At 36.2% G+C, this 13234-nt stretch overlaps 2 protein-coding genes across 2 annotated transcripts; both read right to left on the bottom strand.

Annotated features, from left to right (window-relative positions):
- Positions 1-1251: 1251 nt before the first annotated feature.
- On the bottom strand, positions 1252-2193 carry LOC100763692 (olfactory receptor 5AL1). The gene has a single exon (XM_027421205.2). It carries the CDS (start codon positions 2191-2193, stop codon positions 1252-1254), a length of 942 nt encoding a protein of 313 aa, XP_027277006.1.
- A 7808-nt stretch (positions 2194-10001) lies between these two features.
- Positions 10002-10955, bottom strand: LOC100763411 (olfactory receptor 5AL1-like). Its single transcript, XM_027421204.1, has one exon. The coding sequence runs from the start codon at positions 10944-10946 to the stop codon at positions 10002-10004; it is 945 nt and encodes a 314-aa protein (XP_027277005.1). The 5' UTR covers positions 10947-10955.
- Between the last annotated feature and the right edge of the window lie 2279 nt (positions 10956-13234).

The raw sequence follows: 13234 nt of genomic DNA, 5'->3' as shown, positions 1-13234 counted from the left end.
AAAAAAAGGAGGGTTGGATTTTTAAAGTCAAGAAGGATGACCTCACATCATACTTGATGATAGCCAAGGGGGTTTTATAACGTAACCTTTGATCTTGTAAAAATTCATATAAGCTAATTCCTCTAGAGGAACCTAGCTGTTTTTACAAATCAGGATCCTTTCTCAGTAGGAAAGGATGTCTCCTTGGTGTAAAAGACTTTTTCAAGAGGAGAAGCCATTTGTTTATTCTCCAATGAGGCTTCCCCAGGGAGGAGTTGAAAGATTAGGATAATCTGACCTTCCTTAAGCTGTTCAAGCACAATGACCTAAAGTAAAAGAATCACTCACTGCTTTAACTATATGCTAAGTAAAGAAACTAAATATTATGTATAATAGGCCTAGTATGTGCTGGTGACAGTCAATTTTTTATGTTTATCGTCTTTCTTAATATTCACTGACTGGAAGTACAGCTCTCATTGCTGGAATGGTTTCATGGGTTTCCAGGTTGGAATACCAGTACCACAAAAAGAAAATTTTTACCATTCATAATCACTGAGTCAGGTCAAGAGATATTACTGCTTTTTAAGATGAGAAAACAGGGTATACAAATGTGAAATAATGTATACACTATAACAATTGCTATTTATGTCAAAATTGCTACGTAAATTGTTCAGAGTCTAGCTCACAACAGTATGCAGATATAATCAGGCAGTGAATTCCAAAGGGATGAGGCATTCCCATGGTCCAATCTGGTATAGTGCTAGCCATCAAATATTTGAAGTTAAGAGAACTCTGGTAATTCAGCTTTTCTCAGAATAGTAAGGATAAAATGGAAAGGTTGTGGAATCTTACATTAAAACAAATAAATATAATTATCATAATTAAATTATAAAATTATTTCTATATTGTTATGTAAGAAATTTGAAATACAAGAGAACAAATATTTATTTTATACAAAAACTGAAATTATTCAGTATCACAGAGTCTCAATACAACTTCAACTTTCCAACAGTTTTTGATAATGTTGAAGACTTTATCCTAAATTTTCTCTATATATACTTCTTTTAAGAAATAAAATTGAATGCTACAAAATTCACAAAATACCTTTCATATGTCACATACTGAGAATGACAGAGTAAAGAGGATACATGATACATGTGATAAGTGCATCAGAGGACTTATCATACTGGAGGGGCCTCTGTCTTTATCCAGCACTGTGACTTCATGTGACATACAGTTGAAACACACCTGACCTATCCAGTATTTCTTACATTATCTGATAGCTAAAGATAACTTTTCTATTATTCTCTTCAGGGCACTTTTTACCTCCTGATTTCTCAAGCTGTAGATCAGTGGGTTTAACATGGGAATCACTACCACATAAAACACAGAAGCAAATTTATCTGTGTTCAGAGAATGGCTTGACTTGGGCTGCAGGTACATAAAGCTAACTGTGCCATAAAATATGGTGATTGAGGTCAGGTGAGATGCACAGGTAGAAAAGGCTTTCCTTCTTCCATCAGCAGAATGAATCCTCAGGATGGCAAAGACAATGAAGACATAAGAAATGACCACAATCACCAGAGAGCAAAGAGTGTTGAAGCCAGCAATGATTAGCAACATCAGTTCTTTGATATGAGTGTCAGAACAGGCCAGAGCAACTAAGGGAACATCATCACAGTAGAAGTGGTTGACCACATTGGAGCCACAGAAAGACAAGCAGAAAGTTGCCACTGCCTGTGCAATCCCCACAGTGAATCCATAAATGTATGTGCTGGCAATCATCTGAAGACAGAGCTTCCTAGGCATGAGGACTGCATAGAGGAGAGGGTTCCAGATTGCCATATACCGATCATAAGCCATTATTGACAGCAAATACAGTTCACAAACTACAAATGTGACAAAACAGCACAATTGAGTAGCACATGCATAGAAGGTAATGCTTTTAACTTCACGTAGAAAATTAAGCAGAGTATTTGGGGTGACAGAGGAGGTAAAACAGAAGTCAATAAAAGCCAGATGGGTAAGAAAAAAATACATTGGAGTGTGAAGCTGAGGACTCACTTGAATTAACACAATCAATCCAATATTACCAAAAACACTAGTTAAGTAGATCACTAGAAACACAGCAAAAAGGCTCACCCGAAGCTCTGGGTCATCTGTCAGTCCCACAAGAATGAAATCAGACACTTTTGAGTGATTGCTCTTAATCATTGCAGACAGGTGTTACCTGTACCAAAAGACTAAAAGTCCTCAGAGTCCACAATATGCGGAGAGAAGCAGATTCTCAATGACTGCTCTTCTTCGTTTTTGTTTTGGACAGTCATAAAAAGACCTTCACATGGCTTCAGCTTTCAGAATGGCACATGTCACAGGCAAATTTATCAAACTATGGGACTCTGTGGTGATTTACAAAAGGAGAGTTTTTTTTCAGAAGTTTGCCCAATTTAACTATCAAAACACATGCATATTCTAATGAAGATAGAGGGGGAAGGGAGGGAAGGAGGCGGTGGGGAATGGAGCAAAAGAGAGAGAATAAATGCTGAGCTTTTTGAAACAATAACAAACTGATTTTGTAATTACTAGAAAGATTTGTAGAAAAACATTGTAAAATTATAAAATTTTAATAATCTGACCTAATGAATTTTAAAGTTGATTTCAGGAGGATAACGCATGCAAGACTATTAGCAAAATTTTGCATACACATCATCTCTACACATCAAAGTCAGAGAGTTTTGTTTTCAGCTTGGTCTTTTATAAACCCATGACCACTCTCTACTTTCAGTTCAGGTACAATATGTTTAAATTAACTATAAAAGGTAAATTATAAAACATATTGTTTTGCTTTAAAAATAATTAGGTTAAGGTTAAATCATGTTAGAAGTTAATGTTTTTGACATTAGAGTGAGACAGATTTTTTGGATACTCGTGTATTTTATTCCTAGTACAGATTTTACTCATAGTCATGGGTTACAAGAAAACATCTACACTCACATCAGTAATTTCTTTTTACTTTAATTCCCCACAGACAAGTTGGGGACCTGAGTAGTATTTTACTTTTAATACTTAGTTATATTTTAATTCTGTATTCCTTTTTATGTCTTAGATTTTCCTCTTTCCAGAATTATTAAATCCTCATCAACCTAGAACAAGATATTTAAAAGGGCCTTGAATGACCTCTGGTTTCTGTTACTGTCTTTACCTATTGCATCTGCTTTTCTCTGTGTGTCTTGAGAAACAGACATTCGAGAAAATTTCCTGGAGCTCAGTTCTTTCATCCCCATTTGCCATCCTATTAAGAGACCATCTTTATTTCTCTTGCAATATATTTATTCTATGTTCACAATCATTCTCCCTCCCCTTAGATCTGATGGAATTTTCTTATTTGACTCCAATGAAGCATAAAATTATTGCCATCACCTTTCTTGAGTGAAGCCATCTTATTTTGTCTTGAATTTCCCAAGAATCTATGGACTTTCGATGTTTCTTCTTACTTTTACTTTCTCTGGTAGCTCTCCTTCCTTCACCTATATTTAATCACTGCCCTGAGTAATACAAGGAACTTATATTACTCAAGGATATTATTGGTTGTTTTCAATCAAGCTAAGCCAAATTTCTTCTATGAATTCTAGACACTCGATCTAACGGTCTCTCACACCACTTCAACCAGACATTTTATAAGCAATTAAATATAAAATAGTAAAAGAGGGTTCATTGAGTATAACTACCCTTCTCTTCAGTCATTCACACTGGAGTATTTCTATTCTGACTCAGTGAATGATGCCACCATCCATACAATCTTCTTTATGGCAAAGTGACTGGAGCATTTTACATAATCGCCTAAATTTCACCAAGAAACACACCTCTTTCTAACATCTAACATCTTATTTATTTAGGGTACAAAGAAAAGTTTAGGAAAATCACTGTTACATTGGCTTCCAGTTTGCCTCTCTCTGTAAGTATGCTACTTTGAGTGCAGTTTCTAATATGAGATTCTTAGATTGGATTAGCTAAAATTGACTATCAATATTAAAAGCTTCTATTGAAAACCCTTGCCTTATGTATTTAATTACAGTAATTACAATATGCTTCATTCAATACATACCTATCAACCTCCAAAAGTTTGTGCTATGAGTTATAGTCTTGACTTTATTGAATAATCCCGTTACTACTTCAATTATTTGTTTTTCATCCCCACCACTTATTGCTATTGCATAATCCACAGCAAACCCAAGGAAGTCTGGTGGACCTTGAAGCAACAGTGTAGAAACCAGCAGCATTTAGCATTGCTTTTATATTTGACTATATCTTGTATGACCTCTTGCTCCCTTTAGAATATTTTTCCTGATTGCATCATTTAAATAATTTCTAAATTAGAAATACAATGACAGTTTGCAACCAAAGCAATTATGGTATGGTTGATCTTTTGGGATGCAATTTACTTAATAAGCAACAATAAGTACTTGAATGACAACTACTGTAGAGAGAAAGAATAATACATACCATTCAAGTATTTGGGGAATAAGTAAAACAAACAAGCAAAAACTAAACCAATGTTTATCTAGTTGTTATATACTTTTAAAGACTTTGAATATGTTTTATTACAGTTGAGAAATTTGAGTGCTACCTTTGCATATAACAATTCTTTTTTTTCCATTTTTAATTTAAATTAGAAACAAGATTGTTTTACATGTCAATCCCAGTTCCCTCTCCCTCGCTGCCTCACCTGTCCCCCACTAACACCCTACCTATCCCTTACCATTTCTGCTCCCCAGGGAGGGTGAAGCCTTCCATGGGAGTCTTCAGAGTCTGTCATATCATTTGGGGTAGGGCCTAGACCCTCCCCTATGTGTCTAGGCTCAGGGAGTATTCCTATATGTGGAATGGGCTCCCAAAGTCCATTCCTTTGCTAGAAATAAGTACTGATTTACTACAAGAGGCCCCATATAATTCCGAGGCCTCCTCACTGACACCCACATTTATGGGGTCTGGATCAGTTTCATGCTCATTTCCCAGCTATAACTCTGGGGACCAAGAGCTCCAGCTTGTTCATGTCACCCGTTTCTGTGGGTTTCACCAGCCTGGTCTTGATTCCTTTGCTCATCACTACTCCTTCTCTGAAACTGGATTCCAGTTCAGTTCAGTGTTTAGCTGTGGATATCTGCTTCTATTTCCATCAGCTGCTGGATGAAGGCTCTAAGATGGCCTATAAGTTAATCTATCTCATTACCAGGGGAGGGCATTTAAGGTAGCCACTCCTCTGTTGCTTAGATTGTTAGTTGGTGTCATCCTTGCAGATCTCCAGACATTTCCCTAGTGCCTGATTTCTCTTTAAATATATAATGTCTCCCTCTATTGTGGTATCTTTTATCTTGCTCTCTCTATTCTTCCCCCAACTCAACCTCCTGCTCCCTCATGTCCAATTCACCCCTCCTCTTCTGACCTTCTCATTCTCCTAGCTCCCTCTTCTCTCCTCCCATGCTCCCTTTCCCCTTCTTGGGGGGGGACTTATGTGTCTCTCTTAGAGTCCTCCTTGTTTCCTAGCTTCTCTGGCAGTGTGGAGTGTAGTCAGGCAATCCTTTGTTCTGTGTCTAAAATCCATATATGAGTAAGTGCATATAATGATTGTCTTTTTGTGACCGGGTTACCTCGCTCAGAATGATTTCTTCTAGTTTCATCCATTTGCCTGTGAATTTCAAGATTCCATTGTTTGTTTCCACTGAGTAGTACTCCACTGTGTAAATGTACCACATTTTCTCTATCCATTCTTCAGTTGAGGGGCATCTGGGTTGCTTCCAGGTTCTGGCTATAACAAATAATGCTGCTATGAACATAGTTGAACAGATGTCCTTGTTTATGAATATGCTTCTTTTGGGTATATGCCTAAGCTTGTAATTGTTGGATCTGTGGTAGACTTGATTCCCATTTTCCTGAGGAATCACCATACTGATTATACTGGCTATATGAGTTGGCACTCCCACCAGCAGTGGAGGAGTGTCCCCTTTCTCCGAATCTTCTCCAGCATGAGCTATCATTGGTGGGTTTGATGTTAGTCATTCTGACAGGAGTAAGATGAAACCTCAGAGTTGTTTTGATTTGCATTTATTTCCCTGATGGCTAAGGATGTTGAGCACTTTCTTATGTGTCTTTCATTGCAGAATTTTACCAGAAATTCAAAGAAGAGCTAATACCAATACTCCTATGTTGGGACCCAGCCCCAAGGGGTCTCTCTGAGTTATTTTCCAGCATAACCACAGGTACCTCCTGTTTTTTACTTGTCTTGCCTACTAGTATCAACATCCTGTTATGAACCTTTCTTGTTTTGAAACATTATGCATTGCCCCTATCCCCTTCTTGCCTTGTTGGAAGTGGAGGGGATTTGTGGTTTCTTTGTTTATGATAGGGCATGGGAATGCATTCTGTTAGCAGGTGGTGTTTTTCATCTTCACTTGTATATAAACTTCAGGCTGCAATAAACTGATGGCATTCACTTCTATCCAATGACCTGAGTTGTGTCCTTCTTAATCTGCAGACTCTCAAATGGTCTGGTTCTTTGGTCGCTGGCACTCGTGCTAGCGCTGGCACCAGTGGCACTCCTCAAATTGTTCCACACAATAGAAGCACAAGGTTCATTACCAAACTCTTTTTATGAGACTACAATTACCTTGGTACCAAGCCCCACAAAGATACAACTAAGTAAGAGAAATACAGACAAATATCCCTCATGAACATTGATGCAAAATACTCAATAAAAAGTGGGGTACAGAACTAAATAGTGTATTCTCAACAGAGGAATCTAAAATGGTGAAAGACACTTAAGAAAGTGCTCACAATCCTTAGCCTCACACACTTATTGTAGGAGAATTCAACAACTCACTCTCACCACTAGACAGGACCACCAGACAGAAACTTAACAAAGAAACAAAGGATCTAACAGAAGTTATGACCTAATTTGGTTTAACAGACATCTATGGAACATTCCACTCCAACACAAAAGAATATACCTTCACATGTCAGAGAAAAATATTTGTTGGTAGGATAATGAGCTAGCCACATGATGAACTGATTTCTTTACTATATAATGTGGATAGGGATTTCCCAACTATATGTGAGAGGATACACTACAGCATGTCTCATTATTTGCAAACTCACAGATATCCATTAATTGTCATTTAAAGCAATGATAAGACTGTAAAGGCAAGAAAAGTGTCAGATGATATGGTGTAGGTTTAGTGTGTTCCACCAGGAAAATCGAGTCTAACAGATTCACTGAAGGGTGGGCTAAGGATGAGGCAAGTTAGTTTGGAGTGGTTGAATAGATGGATAAATAATAGCAATCTACATATAAAGGAAACTATGTCAATAGGTTAGCCATGCTCTCAAGGTTTATGTTTTTGTTCAAATTGATTAGAGGCATTTCTGTAAGGAACAACTCTAGATTTTGATCCTGTAGTCTGGTACCTTATCTAAGTTTCCTCTGCACTGTGCTATTAAAATATTATTTTCAATATATCCTATTTCTACTATTTTACATCCCTCAAACTCTTAGCTACTTAAATTTTACCTGTCTCTATTTTTGTTGCTGTTAAGCAGAAAAGGAAAAAAATGTATTAAGAAAAACTGGGAGATAGACCAGTAGAGATGACTCAGGGCCAAAAGCACTGGCTGTTCTTCCAGTGGATCCTTGATAGATTCCCAGCAGCCACAGGTTGGCCACAAAAACTTTTAATTCCAGTCTCAGGGATCAAAAACCTTCTTCAGGCTTCTGGAGGCACCAAACACACATGTGTTGAGTGCATAATCATATAGGCAGTTAAAACACCTCCATAAACATAAAAATTATTGTCTTAAAAATAGTAAGTATAGAAAACTTCTGAGAGTAGAAAAAATTGCTATGGAAAAAGATAACTTAGCTTGCTATTTTTGGTTTCCAGGTTTCTAGGCAAAATTTGAACTATTTATGATTTTAAAAAAACAGAGCATTCTTACAGATTATAAAATACATAAATGCCTTATTTTGCGATTAAAAATGTGTGTCAGAGTCATTAAGTGCCTTGAAGAAATTGTAGGGTGTGTGTGTGTGTGTGTGTGTGTGTGTGTGTGTGTGTGTGTGTGTGTGTGTGTATGATATAGTTCTCAAGATTGCATTGTTTCTTTGGAATGTGGCTATACTTGATTGAACTGATGGGCTAGGTATCCCTGGAAAACTGTGAGAGTCTTTGGGATATTTGAAATCATCAATACAATGGGAAGGACATCAGAGCTCACCTTAGGAAATATTTCCTTGCAACATTTTATTGTTTGTGTCTGTGTGCATGTGAACTTCATGATCAACAGTATTATTAAATGCAAGTCTCTGCTACAAATTGAGTTATGCCACTCAGTGCCTTATGGATATTTATGACACTGTGAACATTTTTAGAAACTTTATTGACTCTTTGGAGGGCAATAATAAACTTACATTTCAGTCTATACTTTAAGTGTTAATTTACTATATAGAAATTTATAAATTCATTGTGATATGTTATGTGTTATATGATAAAATGACTGATTAAGTACTATTAAGTACATATATATATATGCATAGTACCAATTATCAACTGTATCTGCCTAATTTTTATTTTTATTATGAAACTGTTCATATCTATCACATTATTCTTCTAAAATTAATTGGAATAAATAGTACTAAAACTATTACTACAAAACCAGATACCTGTTAAGCATTCAGTGGAGTTCAGTTTTCACTATTTGCAAAAGCTTAGACACACTGGGAAGGGCCTAGGTTCTGCCCTAAATGATGTGACAGACATTGTTGATTCCCCCTTGGAAGGCCTCATCCTCTCTGGGGAGCAGAAGTGGGATGGCATGGGGGAGCATGGGAGGATGGGAGGGAAAAGGAACTGGGAATGATATTAAAATGAGATTGTTTCTAATTTAAATTATAAAAAGTGAAAAATGTTTGATAATACAACCTTGAAAGTTGCAGGATTTTTAAATTTTACTTCATAAAATATATTGGTTCTTCTTCATTTTAAGTGTTATGAAATATGGAGACAATCAAATTTAATTATAACCACACTTCCTCATTGAATAGTTTAGTGTTTTGAAGCTTATTCCATTTTAAATAGTGGCTATAAAATAAATTATTTGATTTTCTACTGATAGTTTTACATTATTTAAAGTAAATATTTTGACACTCAGTGAGAGCATAGATGCAAATGCATTTTGATATCACTTTAGTAAGAAACAAATGCTTTACCCACTGTCATATAAATAAGTAGAATTAGAAACAATGTGTTACGTTACTCTTACAGGCTTCATGAAACAAAATATATCACAAGACAGCTGTGTTGTAAGTTGACTGCTTGTCTAGTTATCATGTCCTACAAAAGTCAAGGGAGAAAAATAAAATACAACACTTTTTTCTTTTTTCATTTTTTTTAAACACCATATTTCTACTGATTCAGACAGTGAATGGTTGGCAGAATTTAATGACAGAGAGATAAGAATGAATGGTCTACCCCTGTCTCCCCAACTATTGCCAGAGTTATTTATTTCATAGATCATTTCTTTCAATTTACACTAAATATCAAATCATTTTGAAAACACCATTAGCTCAAATTGCTATCATGATATTGACTATCATTTTTTGAAAAAAATCCTTAAACAAACATATAGACAGTGTGCTACACGATGGGAAGAATTGAAACATGGAGACTGAGTGCTAGAAATGATAGGAATGCAGTGTCAGGGTACACATGTAGGGAGTGCTCAACAGATTGCAATTAAGCCTACTTAAGGACTTCATCTCCTTCAGTTATAGTATTTAAAAGTAAGTGTGAGATCATTATACATACACACATACTTATGTATACGTATGTGTATGTGTGTGTATCTGTGATATTAAGCCCAAGGGAAAATTGTTTATCTTCTCCTAGTGAATATCATCACTGTGATCCCTGGCAAATTTAGACATGCTGCCTTTATTTTTTATTACTTCAGTTATTTCCTGGCAACGTGGATCATTTACTAATACTCAGAGGAATCTTATCTATACTTCTCTTTAAAGCATTTTTCACCTCCTTATTCCTTAAGCTATAAATTAGTGGGTTTAGCATGGGTATTACCACTACATAAAAAACAGCAGCAAATTTGTCTGTATTTAGGGAGTGGCTAGATTCAGGTTGTAAGTACATAAAAATTATTGTCCCATAGTATATGGCAATAGAAGACAAGTGAGAAGCACAAGTGGAGAAGACTTTCTGTCTCCCTTCCCCAGAGTGCTTCTTTAGGATTGCAGACACGATGAATAGGTAGGATATGAGGACGATGAGGAGAGAGCAGCATATATTGAACCCAGCCATGCTCAGCAACATCAGTTCTTTGACTTGAGTGCTGGAGCAAGCTAGAGCCATGAGAGGAATGTCCTCACAGAAGAACTGGTTCACTAGGTTAGAGTCACAGAAAGACAAAAGGAACGTTGTCACCGTCTGAATTAGTGCTGTGACAAATGCATAAAAGTATGTGGTAGTGGCTATTTGGAAGCAGAGTCTCCTTGGCATGATAATTACATAGAGCAAAGGGTTGCAGATGGCCACATACCTATCATAGGCCATGACAGACAGCAGGAAAACTTCACACACAGAAAATGTGGTGAAGAAACACACTTGAGCTGCACATCCATAAAATGATATGCTTTTAATCTCACGCAAAAAATTCACCAGAGCATTTGGAGTGACACAAGAGGTATAACAAAAATCAACAAAAGCTAGGTGGCTGAGGAAAAAATACATGGGAGACTGAAGCTGAGGGCTGATTTGGATTAAGAAAACCAATCCTAGATTACTCATGACACTAAATAAGTAAATGATTAGAAGGATCATGAAGAGAATGACCTGAAGTTCAGGATCTTCTGTAAGCCCCAAGAGGATGAACTCTGTCACTGTTGAATGGTTGCCTTTGGCCATTCAGTACATGTAGAATGTTTTATGAAAACAAACTCCAGATGGTACCTTCTGAGTGATCTTGATTCTGTAAGAAGCAATCCAAGTTTATATTAAAGAGGAGAATGAAATACTACCTTCACTCAAAAGAGAACTCTTGTTTGTACTCTGTGGGGTTTTACTTGCATGGTAATTTTGACATGGTCTCAATAAGAACTCAAAGATTAGAAATTCTTCAGGTAGTAAAGCATAAGTACAAACTACATTCAATTTCTTCATTACTGGAAATAATAATCTTGCAGTAACGAGTACACTTTAAACTGGAAAAAGCAAATCTATAAAGAAAATATTGTTCTATAGAGCTTCTAGGTAATAACCTTAAAAATACATTAAATATTTCTGTGCATATAAATACCTACCATTAAGGAATAGTATAGTATAGAACTTGAGACAAAGGGCACATAGTTAAGAACATTTATAGAACATCTTCTTTTTTATATCTAGGAACTCTGAGTTTCCTTCTCCTATGTGTTATTTATGAGTTTCAAAAATAAGAAAATACCAATAATTATTTGAAAACCATATATATAATATGAAAACCATATACCAAGTATTCATAAATGTACACACAAATGAATATGTATGAATAGTTTTCCTATTATAGATAAATAAAAGCTTTAGTTAACTCAGTAAAATTAGGTTACACTATACCTTCAAGCATTCAGTATCAGAAGAAACAAAATAAAATCAATATTTTAGAGTTTTGTTCTTCTAGATTGCTCTATGGTTAGTGGAAAGATGGAGGATTAAAATTCTTCCTTTCCTCATGGGCCCCAGACTGATAGCTGGGAAACCAGCATAGGACTGATCCAGACCCCCTGAATGAGGATGTCAGTTTGGAGGTCTGGGCAATCTATATGGCCTCTGGAAGTGGATCAGTATTTATCCCTAGTACATGAATGGACTTTGAGAGCCCACTCCACATAGAGGGATACTCTCTCAGCCTAGACACACAGGGGAGGGTCTAGGCCCTGCTCCAGATGATATGACAGACTTTTAAGATCCCCCATGGAAGGCCTCACCCTCCCTGGGGAGCAGAAAGGGGTTGAGATAGGGGATGGAAGAGCAGGGGAGGGTGAGGGAACTGGGACCGACATGTAAAAGAAGCTTGATTCTAATTTAAAGTTGGTCTAATTACAATTATAAAAATAAAAAATAATAAAAGTTCTTCTGTTAAGCACAGTAGAGGTGGTACTGTTTCCATTTATCCTACACTCACATAATCTCAGTCTTCCCACCATCCTTCTAGATTGACAATGCATATACTACATGTATTTAGTGATACAGAATTTTCAATGCTTAGGAAGAGAGAATATGTGACCACGAAGACACTTATAGCAGAAGTCATAACCAATACTGTGCCATATCCTTGTGTATAACCAAGAGAAAAAACAAACAAACAAAAACAAAAACACTGATTTTTTGAAAGGCCGGAAGGTTTGCTTGCTTTGAAATTTTGGATTACAAAGAAAAGATTAACTGAAACAATACCTGAAAAATGTCTGAAAGGTTCAGAAGCATTTCCAAAACCCAGAGACATTTTATTTTATTATGACTTGCTAAAGGCTAGTAGCTGTTTTGGGGAAAGTTAAAGAGCTCTTGTTGCTGCATATGATCCAAGCGGTAGGGTAGCCTCCATAATAACCAAGTGAAGAACATTTGGTTGTCTCATGCCCTAGCAGATTTTAGGCCAACACACACACAGAGAGAGACATACAGAGAGAGAGAGAGAGAGAGAGAGAGAGAGAGAGAGAGAGAGGCACACACACACACACAGAGACATACAGACACCCCTCACACACACACACAGCCATTCTCTGCAGGTTTAAAGCATACATATGACAGCTAACCATGTATCGTCCTGTAGTCTAAAAACTGAACAAAAAGTTATAAAGACACTAGTTTAGAAGCCTCTTTTTTCACAATTTCTTAAGATTTTAATTTTTACTTTACTATTTTGAAATTATAATATAATTAGATTTCTCACTTCCTTTGCTTTCTCCAAACCTTTATATATACCCCTTCTTACTCTTTCTCAAGTTCACATCATTTTTATTAATTTTTATCACATGTAAAGTCATATATATTCCTATATATAAGCTGCTCTTTCTGTATAACATTCTTTGTATTTTCTAAGTACTGTCTTAGTTGCAACACTCACCATGCTAGTGAGAGACAACTATGATCTTGATTTTGTATATGTTCTATATAATGTCAATTGGTCATTATATAGATTAGTTTTTTGGTATGTA

Source organism: Cricetulus griseus, chromosome 6 (assembly GCF_003668045.3).
Source record: "Cricetulus griseus strain 17A/GY chromosome 6, alternate assembly CriGri-PICRH-1.0, whole genome shotgun sequence".
NCBI classification, from domain to species: Eukaryota; Metazoa; Chordata; class Mammalia; order Rodentia; family Cricetidae; genus Cricetulus; species Cricetulus griseus.
Note: the sequence above shows the minus strand (reverse complement) of the source record. Positions and strands in the feature narration are given on the sequence as shown.

Bases quoted from the DNA above. Each gene is read 5' to 3' on its own strand.
- LOC100763411 (XM_027421204.1), bottom strand. From the start codon at position 10,946: ATGGCCAAAGGCAACCATTCAACAGTGACAGAGTTCATCCTCTTGGGG.
- LOC100763692 (XM_027421205.2), bottom strand. From the start codon at position 2,193: ATGATTAAGAGCAATCACTCAAAAGTGTCTGATTTCATTCTTGTGGGA.